Source organism: Callorhinus ursinus, unplaced genomic scaffold, assembly GCF_003265705.2.
Source record: "Callorhinus ursinus isolate GAN/ISIS: 27379988/994484 unplaced genomic scaffold, GSC_fseal_2.0 scaffold80, whole genome shotgun sequence".
Lineage (NCBI taxonomy): Eukaryota > Metazoa > Chordata > Mammalia > Carnivora > Otariidae > Callorhinus > Callorhinus ursinus.
In genome coordinates this window covers 1,039,312-1,057,135 of record NW_027397142.1, presented here as the reverse complement: position 1 = coordinate 1,057,135, position 17,824 = coordinate 1,039,312, and the positions used below count along the sequence as shown (strand labels likewise).

General features: G+C 41.0%; 1 protein-coding gene across 1 annotated transcript in view; it reads right to left on the bottom strand.

Moving 5' to 3' along the window:
- Positions 1–17,824, bottom strand: part of GALNTL5 (polypeptide N-acetylgalactosaminyltransferase like 5) — a 62,183-nt gene that overhangs the window by 19,543 nt on the left and 24,816 nt on the right. The window contains exons 6-7 of the mRNA XM_025862219.2: positions 7,876–8,125; positions 2,946–3,063 (exon numbers count right to left, since the gene is read on the bottom strand). Of these exons, the coding sequence (XP_025718004.1) occupies positions 2,946–3,063; positions 7,876–8,125 (368 nt within the window). The remainder of the gene's footprint in view (positions 1–2,945; positions 3,064–7,875; positions 8,126–17,824) is intronic.

Genomic DNA, 17,824 nt, shown 5'->3' with positions numbered 1-17,824 from the left:
CTAATGTTATTTCGTCTTATGGTATTGCTTATCTCTTGAATTCTGCCCCCGTGATCCAGTAGTTGTTTATCTCTCTTTTTCTCAGCTTCTTTATTTTCCATCATTTGGTCTTCTATATCGCTGATTCTCTCTTCGGCCTCATTTATCCTAGCAGTGAGTGCCCCCATTTTTGATTGCACCTCATGAATAGTCTTTTTGATTTCAACTTGGTTAGATTTTAGTTCTTTTATTTCTCCAGAAAGGGTTTCTTTAATAACTTCCATGCTTTTTTCAAGCCCAGCTAGTATCTTTAAAATCATGATTCTGAACTCTAGGTCCGACATCGTACTATTGTCCGTATTGAGTAGGTCCCTGGCAGTCGGTACTACCTCTTGTTCTTTTTGTTGAAGTGATTTTTTCCGTCTTGTCATTTTGTCCAGAGGAGAATAGATGAATGAGAGAACAAAATGCTAACAGGGTAACAACGTCCCCAGAAAATATACTCTAAACAAATCAGAAAAGACCTGAAACCGGGGGAAAAGAAAGGGAAAGAAAGAAATAAGAAAAAGAAAACAAAAGAAAAAGATAAAAACAAACAAAAACAGAACAAAACAAAAAAAACAGAATATGATCAAATATGATCAGGCTAGTGCATAGATCAGTGCCACACACTAGATTTTGGGTGTATTTTGGTCTGTTAGAAGAAAGTGCCTCCCAAAATTTTAAAGAAAGAAAAACTTATATATGTATAAAAATAAAGGCTGATATGATGAAGGGATGGAATATGACTGTAAAGATGAAAATTATAAAAAAATTTTATAAAAGGAATTGATAAGAAGATTGTTTGAATAAAGAAAGAAGAGGATTAAAGAAAAAAGAAAAAAAAGGGGGGAGACAATGTGATCAGGCAGGAGACTAGAACAAAGCCATACACTAGAGATTTAGGGTATATTTTGATCTGTTAGAAGAAACTGTATCTCAAAATTTTAAAGAGAGAACAACTTATATATATATGCCAAAAATAAGGGTAACTACTATGAAGGGATAGGGTATGACTCTAAAAATGAAAAATAAAAATGTTTTTTAATAAAGGGATTGATAAGATGTTGGTTGAAAAAGGGAAAAAGAAAAATAAAAAAAAAAGTTAAAAAAATTAACTTTGAAAGACTAATGAATCATGGTAAAAAAGCCATGAATTCTATGTGCAGTATTCCCCTAGCGCTGGAGTTCTCCCGTTCTCCTTGATCGGTAAACTTGGTCTTGGCTTGCTGCCTGTTGGTGCTGATCTTCTGGGGGAGGGGCCTGTTGCCGTGGTTCCCAAATGTCTTTGCCGGAGGCGGAATTGCCCCGCCCTTGTCGGTCCAGGCTAAGCAAGCTGCTCGGGTTTGCTCTCAGGAGCTTTTGTTCCCTGCAAGCTCTCGGTACAGGTTTGGAGGACGGGAGTGAAAAAGGTGGCCTCCCAATCTCCTCCCGGAGGAGCTGAGAACTCGGGGCCCCGCTCCTCAGTGCGCCCCCAGAGAAAAGCAGTCACTCCCGTGTCCCCGGTCTCCGGCCGCACTCCGTGCTCACCCGGCCTGTGACCGAGTGTTGCTATCTGTGGCACCCGACCCCGTGTGGAGTCTCCAAACCCAGCAGATCCCTGCGGTGCGCTCCCGCACCGCTCCTCCCCGGGGGAGGAAGGGGAGTCTCCCCGGCTCTGCCGCTTGTTGGGTCCCTGCTGGAGGAGCAGTGGCCCGACTGGGCCGCGGATCACAGTTTATGGCCACCCCGAGCTGAGAGCCCGCACCTCGGCTCTGTCTCTGCAGCCGGCTTCCCCGCTCCGATCCCTGGGAGCTCTGCCGCACTCAGGCACCCCCGGTCTTTCTGTGACCCCGAGGGTCCTGAGACCACACTGTCCCGCGAGGGTTCCACCCCCCCGCTTAGCCACTGCAGCGACGTCCCTCCGCGGAGCCAACTTCTAAAAGGTCCGATTTTGTGCTCCGCGGCTCTAGCACTTGCCAGAAGCGGCCGACGGAGGCCCCCTCCCCCGCCGTCTATCCTCCCGAATATCGCCTCGGATTCACTTCTCCGCACGTCCTACCTTCCAGAAAGTGGTCGCTTTTCTGTTCAGAGAGTTGCTGCTATTGTTTTCTTCGATCTCCTGTTGAGTTTGTAGGTGTTCAGAATGGTTTGATCCCTGTTCAGCTGAATTCCTGAGACCAGACGAAACCCAGGTCTCCTACTCCTCCGCCCTCTTGCTCCGCCCTCAGGAAAATATCTGTGTCTGGCTTCTTTCTCTCACCATAAAGTTTTCAAAGTTCCACCCACGTTGTAGCAGGTATCCCGGGATTCAAGAGCTGAGAGACAACTTAGACACCCCCTACTGAGTCTTCTCAATTTGCAGACGGGCAACTGAGGCTTGACATAGCCTGTATAGTTAGTGGTACCCAAGTCCCCCACTGCCTCATCCTGTTATTTCCACCACACCACAACCACCAAGGCAATCAGTATAATAAAGAAGAGCTTTCACAAATATATAAAAACATTACATTAGTTCAATATGCCATACATTAGAAATAATAAAACAGGGGCGCCTGGGTGGCCCAGTCGTTAAGCGTCTGCCTTCGGCTCAGGTCATGGTCCCAGGGTCCTGGGATCGAGCCCCGCATCGGGCTCCCTGCTCCGCGGGAGGCCTGCTTTTCCCTCTCCCGCTCCCCCTGCTTGTGTTCCTTCTCTCGCTTTGTCTCTCTCTGTCAAATAAATTAAAAAAATATTTAAAAAAAGAAATAACAAAACATATGGTAATAATGGCTGGTATTTTACTAACTATTGTCACATCTTGCGAGGAGTCCCATAGATCATTTATTTCACGTGGTGATATGGGAACGATACCAGATGCGCAGGCAGGAAAACTGAGCATAAGTTTGACGTCAGCGTTCGCTCTCTCTGTACAAAGGTAACTATTTAAAAAGCCAAGTCTGAATTACCCTTAGTGAAAGTTCCAAATTTTCTGTTCCCCAGTGTTCCATGTCCCTGTCGTACTGTCCAATCTCATTAAAATAATGCCTATTTATAGCAAAAATTCCTCCAGCCATTGCAGGTGACCTAAAAAGGACACATAAATATTAAATTACAGATTCGGTCATTCTGGATTTTTTTCCAAAATTATATTGAATATTAGCAATAACATAAAAACTAGAAACTAGCAATACTGATACCAAAATTGTTTATATTTAGGTATGTAAAATTAGCAAATCGAAACCATAACTACCTAACAGTACACAGTAACTTTTCTAAGATTTATTTATTTATTTGAGAGAGACAGAGAGAGCACGTAGGGGTGGGGAGGGGCAAAAGGAGGGGGAGAAAGAAACTCAAGCTGACTCCTCACGGAATGAAGAGCTCACATTTAACCAACTATGCCACCCAGGTGCCCCCCTCAGTAACTTTCACTTAGCTCTCACCGAATTGTATAATGGTATCTTCTAAATGTTGTCTTTTCCTTGAAAGGGAACATTAGAATGTGAGTTACCCCTGGGGACAAATATTGACTTGGGTATTAGAGTTTACAAATCTCCCTTTCTAAGCACATTAAGTGAATTATAATATTTACTTTTGGGAAAAACAGAATGTTATAAAGCATCTTTTTTTTTTTTTTTTTGTCCACCAATAGCAGGGCCCGATAACACTAAAGTAAGTAGTTGGAAAATGATCACATGTTCATCTACTCATTCATTTTTTTTAAAGTATGTATTAAACACCTATGATGTGTTAGACATAAATTAGTGAGTCAACAGGCCAAGGTCCCAGCTCTTGTCAGGGCAAAAGGGTGGAAACAGGGACACCAGTTGCAGCAGTGGTCGATGGTGGATAAGGGTCCAATAGTGAGGGCAACGAGATGCAGTCCATCTCCTGATGTAGTTTGAAGATGGAACCAGCAGATTTGCTTATGAGTGGGATGTGGTTAGAGGAGGATGAGAAGGGTTAAGGCTGACCCCAGCATTTTGGCCTGGGTCCCTGGAAGGTGGAGTTGCCATGCACTCAGATAGGGATGCTGGGGGGTAATCAACTGTTTGTTATCAGTAAGGCTTTCAGTCAACAGTAGGTTCTTAGTAGTTAAGTTTTTGGGGAGTCAAAAGCTACATTCAGAGTTTTGACTGCACAGGGTGGTCAGCGTGCCTAACTCCCATGTTGTTCAAGGTGAACTGTAGGTTATAACACATATCACATGTATAATATATATTCTATAAATAATTGGTATCATGCTAAGTTTTTTAACGGCTTGATTTTTTAATTAGCATATTGTGAGAATTTTCCTTTTATAGTAATTAGCTTTCAAAAAACTTTATATAATATTCTACAAAATATGAATATAGTTTTTAACCATTTCACTATTGAACATAAATATTCATTTATGTTGTTTTTATTTTTTAACCAATATAAATGTCACTGTAATAGATGTCTTTGTACTTACTTCTCATTAACTCCTTAGGGAAATATTTCAAGAAGTGGAATTACTGCATTAGAGAATAACATTTATAAGATTGTCAAATTGTTTTCAAAAGCATGTGTGACTACATCTATACTAATGGTGTCTTGGAATTCCAAAAATGTTACTACTCAGCAAGTATCAGGAATAGTTTCCCTATTGAAATTTGTAGAGCCTAAAGCATGTCTGATACGTGACATATGGAAATATTATAAAATTATGTCAATTTTTTTGTAAATGGAATACTGCAACTACTTCTTACTAAAAGTGACTTTATTTTAAGTTAAATAAGTTCATTTTGAGATGAACTCCAAAGACTGATGCTTTATTTTTTTATTTTTGAGTAAATCAAGATTTTTACATATTAGATTTTACTTAAATGAAGTGTATCTTTATTCTTTTTCATTCTGAAGTCTGTAACAGTAACAAGAGCAACCATTTATATTGATCACTTCACCTGTGTCAGGCCTTAGGCTATGTTCTTTACAAGCACTGGCTTATTTAATCTCCTCGATAATCCAGACAGGTATGTATTTTATTATCATCGTCATTTTATAGATGAAGACAGTGAAGCTGAGAGAGGTAACCAGCCCAGCAGAGGGCTGCCTTATTGCACAACTCCAGGGATGCCAATCACCTATAATCTGTATGAACAATGCCTTGTGGAGATGTGCAGTACACAACCTATACAGCTGTACACAGCAGTCCTAAACAGCTAACAAATGATGGCTGGAGCAAAGCAAAGATCAGAGTTACACACAGTGGAAGGTGCATCAAGGGATCTATTATCCTAAAAGCGAAGGAAAGACATTTGGTGACATGTGCAAAGTAGGGTTTTAAGAAAATTACAATAACAGCAGAGAGATTGGCATGAGGGAGAGGAGCCTGCAGGCCAGACTGTCCCTTACAGCATAGAGTCTAAGCCTGGGACAGTGTGGGCCTGGACCATGGGGACAGGCAGAGAGATGGACAGATGTCATGTGAGAGTCATCACAAAGGCCGAGTCCCCTGGAGCTGGTTAATCACTGGGTTAGAGTAGGCAGTGGAAAACTGCAGGTGTAGTCTCACTTCATAGCTACATAGTATCCCATTATGGTTCCAGCATAAGGTACTGAATAATTTCCCAGTTGTTCTTCCCGATTCTTAGATAGTCTTTATTTCTTCTCCCTCTGTCGCTCCCCCTGCTTGTGCTCTCTCGCTCTCTCTCTCTCTCAAATAAATAAAATCTTTAAAAAAGAGAGAGAAACGAAAGAAACCATGAGGGGTAAAAACAGAAATCAAAGAACTGGAGATCCCGATGATGTCCAGGGGTAGGTGTGGGTGGAGCACAGCAGGAAAAAATTAGGAACGTCTTAGGCTGTGGCCAAAGAAACAGATATCTGGTAATTTAGAAGATGAAAGGCCCAGGATATGGCTATAGGAATAATAAGAGCTAACAGTGATAGACACTGATGTAGTACTTATCATGGACAGATACTGTTCTAAGCTTTGATACACTAAGTCATTTTCCTAACAACCCTGTGAAGTATCATTAACCTCCAGACTTCATATACAAGGAAATAAGGTGCAGAGAGGTTAAGTAACTTGCAAAAGGTCACAGAGCTCTAGTGAAATTAAAATAGAGACGGAGATCAAGGACTTGCTAGGCTGCAGTGTTAGAAGATTTGCTCCTGTGATTTGCAAAACAAAGAGCTTAGTAGCGGAGAAGAGGAGGAGCCAGGCATCGGTTATCAGTAAATGTGGGGAGTGACCTGGAGGAAGTCTCTTCAGAAATTAGCCTCACAGATGCAGTTAAAAGTCACAACATCAAATTGTTCTCCTTTAGAAATATATTTTCCGAGGCAGCCCAGCTTAGCGAAGGGTCTCGGCACGCCGCGGCCCGCAGGCACCCGGCACGCGCCCGCCCCGCCGCCACGATGCCCAAGAGGAGGTCGGCGAGGCTGTCAGCTAATCCTGCTCCTGCAAAAGTGGAAACGAAGCCCAAAAAGGCGGCAGGAAAGGCTAAATCTTCAGACAAAAAAGTGCAAACAAAGGGGAAAAGGGGAGCAAAGGGAAAACAGGCTGAAGTGGCTAACCAAGAAACGAAAGAAGACTTACCTGCAGAAAACAGAGAAACAAAAAATGAGGAGAGTCCAGCCTCCGATGAAGCAGGAGAGAAAGAAGCCAAGTCTGATTAATACCATAAACCATGTCTTATCAGTGGTCCCTGTCGCCCTTCTTGTACAATCCAGAGGAATATTTTTATCAACTATTTTGTAAATGTAAGATTTTTAGTAGCTCTAGAAACATTTTTAAGAAGGAGGGAATCCCACCTCATCCCATTTTTTAAGTGTAAATGCTTTTTTTTTTAAGAGGTGAAATCATTTGCTGGTTGTTTATTTTTTGGTACAACCAGGAAATAGTGGGATATTGAATGTGGGAGGCTTTGATTGTCTTGGGTGTCAACTCAACATTCCATAGCTGGGGTAGTTTTTATATCCTATAATACCAAGCATACTAAATGGCAATTTGGAGTCGGTCGTGCATTTACTATGTCTTGAATATTTTAAATTACTTCTATTCCCATGTTGTTTTCGGTAGACTTGTTTCCTAAAGAAAACCACTCCTAGATCTTGGCTCTCTCGGTCCGAATTCTTGTGCACTCTGTAACATCTTGGTCGTCGTAGTCTGGTTTTCCTAGTAACTCTGTTAATGTGCTGTGCAAGATTGAGAATCTGAGTATGTAGTATATATGATATTAAATTGTAAATTAATGGGACTTAACAATGTAACAGTGTATCAGCATTTGAAGATCTTGGTACTTGATATACTGTTAAGGAAAATCTGCCTCCAAATTTTAAGCTGGAAGGTCACTGGAATAACTTTTAGAAAAGAATCACAACTACATGGTTTTTTTAGATTTTCGGTACGTATGTTAAGAATTGTGTACAAATTGAAACGTCTGAACCGATCCTCAAAACAACCAATAAAAAATTAAGAATTAAAAAAAAAGAAATATATTTTCCAAGACTCATAATCTAGGAAAATCGTATTCATCCCTATAAAGTTACAGATGAAAGCAGTTAGATAACTGTTTTATATATGAACTTAGCAAAGACATCTACTTTTTCTGGGCTATCCACAGTGCTAGCATTTTGTTCATTGACCACACGCAATTAGCTCCTGAGAACCAAGCCCACATTCTAAAGACAGACACCTGAAACCAGAGGGACACTATCCATGGCAGTGTTCTTAACTGGGGTGAGATGCTCATTTCCAGTCAAAGAAACTAAAAACCTACCAAATTCTATCATCATAGACTTTTAGAAACAAGATAAATAACAAAATATTTCTCTTCATTAAGCCCAAGAAATTGAAAGAATCATCTCTAACATCTTTTTCTCCCCAGGTCCCAATACATATTCCCATAACCTGAAGAAATCTCCTACCGGATGGGTCTAGTGGGTCCTTCTGGTCCATCCATCTCATAAGAGAAAACATTATCCCATTTAAATTCTAGATACCAGTTGAAAGCACCCCTTATGACCGGAGAGGGCTGGTATTCTAGGGTCTCATAGTCAATGGGATCTATCAGAGGACACGCCACCATTTTGGGGTCCTTGGCAATGGCATGCAGCAAGGGCTGCAGCCATGCATGATTCACCTCGCAGTGGCTATCCAGGAACACCAGAACGTCCCCTGGGGAGGCAAGAATAGGCCAGTGTTAGTGCACATGGATAAGACAGCTGACAACCCAAATCAAAGTTCAGTGCAAGGAATATTTGTTAAGCATTTACTATGTGCTTGGCTTTTACAGTACTTCCAGATTCACCAGGGGTGGGTGGGGACTAGAAACATATACTTTATTTTGTACTACATCATGTATCATGATGTGCCATAGATGTTCAGAAGAAGCTGGTGAACTGTGGGTTAGAGAATGGTTTGGGTATGATTCTAAAGAAGCAGGTGGAACTGAATTGGGCTTTAATTAAAAAAATATTATTTTAGCTTGGCCTTGATTGATTGACTCAATTTAGCTAATGTTTAATGCAAGGATAACTTGTTTATTTTTTGGTGCTTGGGATACAAAAATGCATAATTATTTTTGCTCTTGAGTTCAAGCTTTAATGAGCATCTGCTTAGAGAACATGGGGAAAATCGGCATGGCCAAAATGAAGAATACATGTTGTTAAAGTACCTTAATGGGCTCAAATTGGAAGAGACCCCAAAATTTAGGTGCAGAGTTTGGATAAAATTGTAGGAAGGTATGAGAAACATTCCATGGTTGATCAGAAGAGTTAATATTGTTGAAGTGGTAATACTCTCCAAATTGATCTCTAGATTCAGTATAATTCTTACCAAAATCACACCTGGTTCTTTTGCAGAAACTGACCCCAAAATTCATATGGAAAGGCAAGGAACCCACATTAGCTAAAAAGATCTTGAAAAAGAAAAAAATTGAAGGACTTCTGCATTTCAAAACTTACTACAAAGCTATAATAATAAAACAGTATGATACTGGCATAGGGATAACAAAGAGACCAAAGGAATAGAATTGAGAGTATAGAAATAAACCAAACATCTGTGGTTAGTTGATTTTTGACGAGGGTGCCCGGCCAATTCGATGGGGGAAAGAATAGTCTCTTCAATGAATGGTCCCAACACAGCTGGGTATCCACATGAAAAAGAGGGGCACCTGGGTGGCTCAGTCAGTTAAGCGTCTGACTCTTGATTTCAGCTCAGGTCCTAATCTCAGGGTCATGAGTTCAAGCCCTGTGCTGGGCTCCACACTGGGCGTGGAGCCGACTTAAGAAAAAAAAAAAAAAGAAGAAAAAGAATGAAGTTGGATTCCCTCATGGCAAACACAAAAACTAAGTCAAATGACTCACAGACCTAAAAAGGTCAGAGCTAAAACTATAAAACTCTTAGAAGAAAACAGAGGCATCCATTTCTGACCTCAGGTTAGATGATTTCTTAGATATGACACCAAAAATACAAGTGACAATAGAAAAAATATATAGGACTTCATCAAAATTAAAAATTTTTTGTGCTTAAACAGACACCATAAAGTTGAAAAAAACATCCATGAAATGGGAGAAATTATTTGAAAATCACACATCTGATAAAGGACTTGTATCCAGAATATATAAGGAACTCTTACAACTCAATAATAAAAAAAAGACAGCTTAATTTAAAAAATGGGCAAAGGAGGGACACCTGGGTGGCTCAGTCATTTAAGCATCCTACTTTTTTTTTTTTAAGATTTTATTTATTTATTTGACAGAGAGAGACCCAGCGAGAGAGGGAACACAAGCAGGGGGAGTGGGGGAGGGAGAAGCAGGCTTCCCGCCGAGCAGGGAGCCCGATGCGGGGCTTGATCCCAGAACCCTGGGATCATGACCTGAGCTGAAGGCAGACGCTTAACGACTGAGCCACCCAGGTGCTCCTAAGCATCCTACTCTTGATCTCGGCTCAAGTCTTGATCTCAGGGTTGTGAGTTCAAGCCCCATGCTGGGCTCCATGCTAGGTGTGGAGCCTACTTAAAAAAAAAATGGGCAAAGGACTTGAACAGACATTTCTCCAAAGATATACAAATGGCTGATAAGCATATGAAAAGTGCTCAACATCTTTAATCGTTAGAAAAATGCTAACCAAAATCACAGTGAGATAATACTTCATATCCCCGAGCATGGCTGTAATCAGAAAGGCAGACAATCACAAGTGTTGATGAGATTGTGGAGGAATTCAAACCCTTGTCCATTGCTGATGGCAACGTAAAATGTTGCGGTCTCTTCTGAAAATTATGTGGCAGTTGCTCAAAAGTTACGCATACAGTTGTCATATAGCCCAACAATTCCACACCAAGGTACACATATACCCAAGAGAAAGAAAACTTAGGTTTATACAAAGTCTTGTACATGAGTGCTCAGAGCAACATTCTTCCTTAGAGTAAGAGTCGTAACTCAAATGCCCATCAATGGATGAATGGATAAACTAAATGGGATGTATCCACATAAGGGGAATATTACTTAGCAATAAAAAGGAATGAAATACTGACCCATGCTACAACATGGACGAACCTTGAAAACTTCATGGGAAATGAAAGGAACCAGTTACAAGGACCATGTATTATATAATCCATTAAATGAAATGCCTAGAATAGGTAAAAATCTGTATGTATAGAAGGTAGATTAGTGGTTGTGGAGGGAATGGGATGAGAGGTGATGGCAAGTGACTGCTAATGTGTGTGGAGTTTCTTTGGAGTAGGAAAAAAAATTTTTCTAAAACTGTTATGGTGATGGTTGCATAACCCCAGGAATATACTAAAAAACACTGTATTGCGTACATTAATAAGTGAATTGCATGTGAACTGTATCTCAAAAAAAAAAACCCCACTAACATCCTTAGGAAAGAAAGAGTACATTAAAAGTGCAATTATTCTTATGTGCAATTCACATGGTATTTTAAATCATTCAAAGTGATAGAAACTTGATCCCTCAGCTCAGCTCACGGGTTTATCTACCCAACCAAAATGGCATCTACATGTTCACGTTTATTCTTCCGAGTTCTTGAACAAGCAGGACTCTTCGGAAGAGCCACTTTATTTTGTTCCTTTCAATCCCCAGGGAGGACTGGTCCTTTCCCTGCCCTTGGTTACAAACCAGAGCAGGTCCAAGACTTCCCAGGTTACTCTTTGGTTAACTGAAAGTCTCACAGTTACTTGAAGTTGGAAACACTCTCTCAGTTCAGCAATTAGGATTTCCAGTCCCATGTTAGAACCCAAACTTCCGTGACTGCCTGACTGTCCCTTCCCCCCCAACTAGGGGGATACATGAAGAGGTGCTCAACATCACTCATCATCAGGGAAACGCAAATCAAAACCACAATAAGATATTACTTCACACCTGTTAGATTGTCTATTATTAAAAGGACAAGAAATAAGAAGTGTTGGCAAGGATATGGAGAAAAGAGAATCCTTGTGCCCTGTTGGTGGGGATGTGAATTGGTGCAACCACTACAGAAAACAGTATGGCGTTTCCTCAAAAAATTATAAAATAGAACTACCATATAATCTAGCAATTGCTCTTCTGGGTATACATCAGAAGGAAATGAAATCACTCTCCTGAAGAGTTATCCACACTCCCATGTTCATTGCAGCGTTATTTACAATAGCCAAGACAAAAAAATAACCCTAAGTGTCCATCAACAGATGAAGGGATAAAGAAGTTGTAGTATGTACACAACAGGATATTATTATCATATCAGCTCTAAAAAAGAAGGAAATCCTGCCATTTGTGACATGGATGGACCTTGAGGGCGTTATGCTAAGTGAGATAAGTCAGAGAAAGACAAATACTGTATGATCTTACTTACACGTGGAATCTAAAAAGACCCCGAACTCTTAGATTCAGAGAATAGATTGGGGGTTGCCAGAAGGAGGGAGTGGCTGAGATAGGTGAAGGTGGTCAACAGGTTCAAATTTGTTATAAGATAAGTAAGTCCTGGGATGTCATGCACAGCATGGGGACTATAGTTAACAATACTGCATTGTATATTTGAAAATTGCTAAGAGAATCAATCTTAAAAGTTCTCACATCACAAGAAAAAACAAGTAATTATGTGAGGTAATGGATGTTAACTAGGTTTATTGTGATCATTCCACAATATATACATGTATCACATCATTATGTCATACACCTGACATGAATACAATGTTGTATGTCAATTGAACCTCAATTAAAAAAACCCATCTTACAAATGTAGGGATCCGAAGGGGTACGTGCACCCCAATGTTTATGCAGCAATGTCCACAATAGCCAAACTGTGGAAAGATGTCCATCGACAGATGAATGGATAAAGAAGAGGTGGTATATATACACAATGGAATATTATGCAGCCATCAAAAGGAATGAGATCTTGCCATTTGCAACAACGTGGGTGGAACTGGAGGGTGTTATGCTGAGTGAAATAAGTCAATCAGAGAAAGACATGTATCCTATGACCTCACTGATATGAGGAATTCTTAATCTCAGGAAACAAACTGAGGGTTGCTGGAGTGGTGGGGGGGGTGGGAGGGAGGGGGTGGCTGGGTCATAGACATTGGGGAGGGTATGTGCTATGGTGAGCGCTGTGAATTGTGTAAGACTGTTGAATCACAGACCTGTACCTCTGAAGCAAATAATGCATTATATGTTAAAAAAAGAAGAAGAAGAAGAAGATAGCAGGATGGGAAGAATGAAGGGGAGTAAATCGGAGGGGGAGACGAACCATGAGAGACGATGGACTCTGAAAAACAAACTGAGGGTTCTAGAGGGGAGGGGGGTGGGGGGATGGGTTAGCCTGGTGATGGGTATTAAAGAGGGCACGTTCTGCGTGGAGCACTGGGTGTTATGCACAAACAATGAATCATGGAACACTACATCCAAAACTAATGATGTAATGTATGGTGATTAACATAACAATAAAAAATTAAAGAAAAAAACCCCATCTTTTTAAAATTATCATTAGTGAGGTTGAACATTTTTCAGGTGATTAGCCATTAGTAAATGAAATGTTTATATCCTTTGTGCATTCAGGTGTTAGAGCCCTGGGTTTTTGTGTTTTTTTTTTCTTTTTTTAATGGCTTTGCAGATACATTTTACATACTGAGGATATTAATTTTTTTTCTATGGAAGTTGTACTAATTCCCCCAATAGGTTTACTGTTTTGGGAGTCAGCTCTGTCCTTTCCCTCAGGTTTAAGCTTTGAAATTTCTTCGTTATTCATTGAACAGGTGAGTATTGATCTAGGTTCTGTTTTCGTAATTTTAAGATTCTTATAATAATTTAATGATTTAGTTTTAAAAACTAAAATTAATGATATAGCTGGAATTTATTCAGATTATGGTATGAGACAAAGATGAAAACTTTTCCCAAATAAGAAACTGTCTCCCAAATAACTGAACCACCACCACGACAACAACAAGGAGGCCCCTCCTCCCGTACTGACTTGTGTTTTATTTATCGTATGTAGTGTATGCACCCTTAGTGTTTAAAGATTTTAATATTTCAACTTTTGACAGTTTAATGACCTAGAAAGACCACAAGTGTCATATCAAGTTGCAAAAGAAATTAAAATTATTCTAGGTGCAATATCAAGCTTTTCCTAATTCTAATTTAAACTGTGAAGCCTATGGGCACAAGCTACCCGGCACCTCCATTCCAATGAACCGTACTGTTTTTACACTCATCCTAAAGCATTTTATGGGGGTGAATTACACACCATAACGAGCACAGAGTGGCATGGGATTCCTCTTGGCAGTCCTACACTCACAGGAAGATTCCGTGGGAATCTCAAGTTTATTGCCAGGAAATGGAGCATTTGTTCTGCATCCATTGGCCTCGGTTATAGGAAGAATAATGCTCTTTCGTGTTCACAGAGATAGCCTGTTAGAGGCCATTCATCTGAATCCCATTTAATCCCAGATTGGCTTCTTTCCCAATTAAGCCAGCTTCTCCATAGGGCCTAGAGTGAGGGAGGGGCATGAGGTCAAATCCACCTGATGAGGACCCTTCCCTGGCTTTCTCCCAGAGAGTGTGCGTGGGATGTGCCAAACCCCTGACTGCTCCCTTCACCTTCCCTGTGGAGAGACCTGCTTTGTCGCCTGCAGTCCAGGAGCACGTTCTCTCTCGGGTCGTGGCTGGTTTTAGAAAACACATGCCTGGTCAGTCTCACACAGGCTCCTCCTCCTTCATTGTCTTTTCTTTTCTGCCTGTCTTTAGTTTCTACACTTTTTTTTTACATTTAAACATAGCTCATTACATTTAGTTTATTTTAAATAACATTAAAATATTCTCGATTTGGTCTCTGAAGCAATCATTTTTAAGGTGTTAAAATGTTTTCTTTTTTTCTTGGGGGGGGCAGGGGAGGGGCAGAGGGCGAGAAATATTAAGCAGGCTCCACGTCCAGCGCAGAGCCCGTGTCAGGGCTTGATATCACGACCCTGGGATCACGAGCTGAGCTGAAGCATCGATGCTTCACTGACTGAGCCACCCAGGTGCCCCAGTTTTAATATTTTCATATTTTTTATTTCATACTTTTATTTCACAACTTTTCGTTGTAAGAAACGTGTATATAAAAAAAGAGATAAAAGATAAATGTAGAGCTCCATGATGTATCAGAAAGTAAACACAAATAGAACTACCACTTAATCAAAACTTAGAACATGGTTAGCATCCTAGGATTTTGTGTTCCCTAATTCCTACCACCTCCCATTCTACACTCTGATTTAACCAAAGGTTTACGGCAATAACTTACTGGTTGTTGTGGGGGGTTTTTTTGTTTGTTTTTTTTAGTTTTTCCTCTAATTATGCATCCATAAAAATATTGTAAGCTTAGTCTTGCTGATTTTCCAACTTTACTCTCTTGCATTTAGCTTCTTTTGCTCTCTCAAAATGATACGTATTCATCCGTGAAGTTGGGTATAGTGTAGGCCATTCATTGTTACTAAAGCATTCTATCATTTGATTATCACTAGTCTGTCATCACCTAGTAAATCAGGACATCTGCATACTCCCTAACCAAGCAATTCCACTTCTAGACATATGCACTATGGAAATGCTGCGCATATCTGCCAAGAGACAGGGACTCAAGGATTTGTATATTTGGTAAGAGCCCCAAACAAAAATAATCTAAGTGTGATTCAGCAGTAGGATGGAAGAATAATTTAGCATAATCAAATAACAGAACACTTTAAGGCCTTTAATTTTAATCACATGTGCCACATAAGGTACATTAGCAGGTTCTGGGGATCAGGAAACCTCCTCGGGGTGGGCATTATTCTGTCTACCGTACTAGACAACAACAGTCTCTGTGTCAATGTCAAGCAACAGTGTGCGCTCTCAACGGCAGGCTAGATTGCAACCTTCTGCTTGTAGGACAGCAGTTGAAATCAACACCGCATCTCTGCCTTTTTGGCTGCTTGCTGACCGTCCAAACCCATTCGGTGAAAGATCCTGTCTTATGTTCTCACCCCCAAGGCTGCCCTGTACTCCCCCCAAAACCTCTTCTTCCACTGTGGACCACACTTTTACCCTTTCCAAAGGTCCCTCATGTAAAGTAAGTTTCTCTACACTAATTTTTTCCACAAAATTCTCTTACAGCTTTCTTGCCTTATATAAGCCCTGACCCTCCCTAGAAGATGCTGCTGGCCCCCATCGACGTTCTGGATAGGAAGCTCCTCCTTCTCCCCCCACATGGCAAAAATCCTTGGATCCAGGGAAACACTGGCACTTCCTACTTACCCATGGCTACCTCCAAGCCATATCGACTCTGCTCCCATGCAGAAAAAACAAAACAAAACAAAAACCCTTTCCTTTAGATACATACCATCTGATGATAGCTCTCTCCTTCTCATTTGCAAAATGCCTGCCTTCTGATTCTCCCAATGGAGTGCTCTCCCCAAACGTGGTCATTTCCCTTCATTCCCGGGTGCACAACACAGAGTTCACAGCGCTCTGTCTCAGCTCCTGTGGTTTACAGGCAACTTCCACCATCCTGTGGGCAGCACCGCCAACCCAGACAAATGACAGGCAGCAACAAATACCAGAAAGAAAAATCACTCAGAGTAAGAATGATGGAGAGAGATAGAGGTTTGCTATTTCACACAGGGTGGTTTGGAAAGGCCTCTCTGATAAAGTAGCATTTGAACAGAGAACTGAGCAAAGTGATGCTGCAGGTCATGAAGACATGCAAAGAAAATTCCAGGAGGAGAACATCATGTGCCAAGGCTCTGAGATAGGAGTATGCTCAGTGTCTCTGAGGAGCAGCAAGAAGGTCAGTGCATCCGGGGAAGAGTGAGGGGAGTTGGGTAAGTGACAAAGTCTGAGCGACAGCTGGGGACACAGCTGGGGACAGATCTGCAGGACTCCACGGCAGACAGTCACTTCATGAAGATGCAAATACTAACTCCTCCAGAAGGTAACGGTTCTACACATGCACACGCACGTTAATGTCAGGAGAAAACCCATCTCCCTGTTCAGTGGGTAGAATTTATATAAAGTGTATCTCAATAGAGTTGATACAAATGAAGAAAAAAAGAATAAATATGCATCAATAGCACATAGTAGGCACTAGGTAAATCCTTGACTGGATGAGTGAACATGTGACTAAATAAACACAAGCTGCTGCCCACCTGCCCACCCCACAGGACCCCCTCCCCCACCGCTTTGAAGCTGGGAGCATGCCGACATCCCCGGTGGGGGCGGCCGGCAAATATGGATAGATGGGTACAGAGCAAGCACCAGCGAAATTGCAAGGAGAAACGGATGGACAGATCTAGAATCAGTTGAAGACTGCAACATAACTATGGATCAAGTCAAATTAGCTGGATGAGAATATAGAATATTTGAAAAACAAAATTAGACATATATAGAACCTACAACCAAGAAGATAAAATTTATTCTTTTTAAAAACACATTAGAAGTTTTGAAAAATTGACCTAGCTTTAAGACGCAAGGGAAATCTCAACAGAACAGGCCACAAATTCCAACCACAATAGGAATTAAGCTAGTAATCAACAATTTACTTACGTTTGAACACTTTAAAATTCACTCCTCAAAAAATACCTGGATTAGAGAGGAAACCAAAAAAAGATACCAGTGCCTTGACAGTTTATAGGACAATTTTATGTAATTTTCCAAACACAGATAATCTGTTTAACATAGATATTCACCCTATATAATTCATTCTCTAAGTCTAGTAAAGCAAAGTATAAGAAACAGTTCAAAAAAAGAAAAGTATAAGCCAATCTTACTTTTGGACATAGATGCAATGTGTGTGTGTGTGTGTGTGTGTGTGTAGAGTGGGTATTGTAAGATATTAGCATCTAGTGAATCTAGGGGAAGGTTTATATAAGTGTTCTGTGGGTTTGAACATTTTCAGAGTAAAAAATGAGTAAGACTTTCTCCTTAAAAAACAAAACAAAGACACCCAAAACTCTATGGTAGTATTATGTGTTGAATTGTGTCACCCGCAAGATATATGCAAGTCCTGACCCCCAGTACCTGAGAAGGTCCTGTATCTGGAAATAGGGTTGTTGCAGACGAAATTCATTAGGATGAGGTCCTGCTGGAGTAGGTGATCTCCCTTAATCCAAGGGAGATGTGGACACAGGCAGACACAGGGAGGAGGCCATGTGACCACAGAGACAGGGATGGGACTGATGCCACTGCCTCTCAGCTTAGACTCCCTTCAAAGGAACCTGCTGTGTGAACCAGTTTGACAGCTTCCCAGGCTTTGGGATCTGCTGCAGTATTCACACCAAGCCCCCCCCCAGCCTCCCAGGGACTTGCAGCCAATGACTAAACACACTGTGTGTGTGTGTGTGTGTGTGTGTGTGTGTGTGTGTGTGTGTGTGTG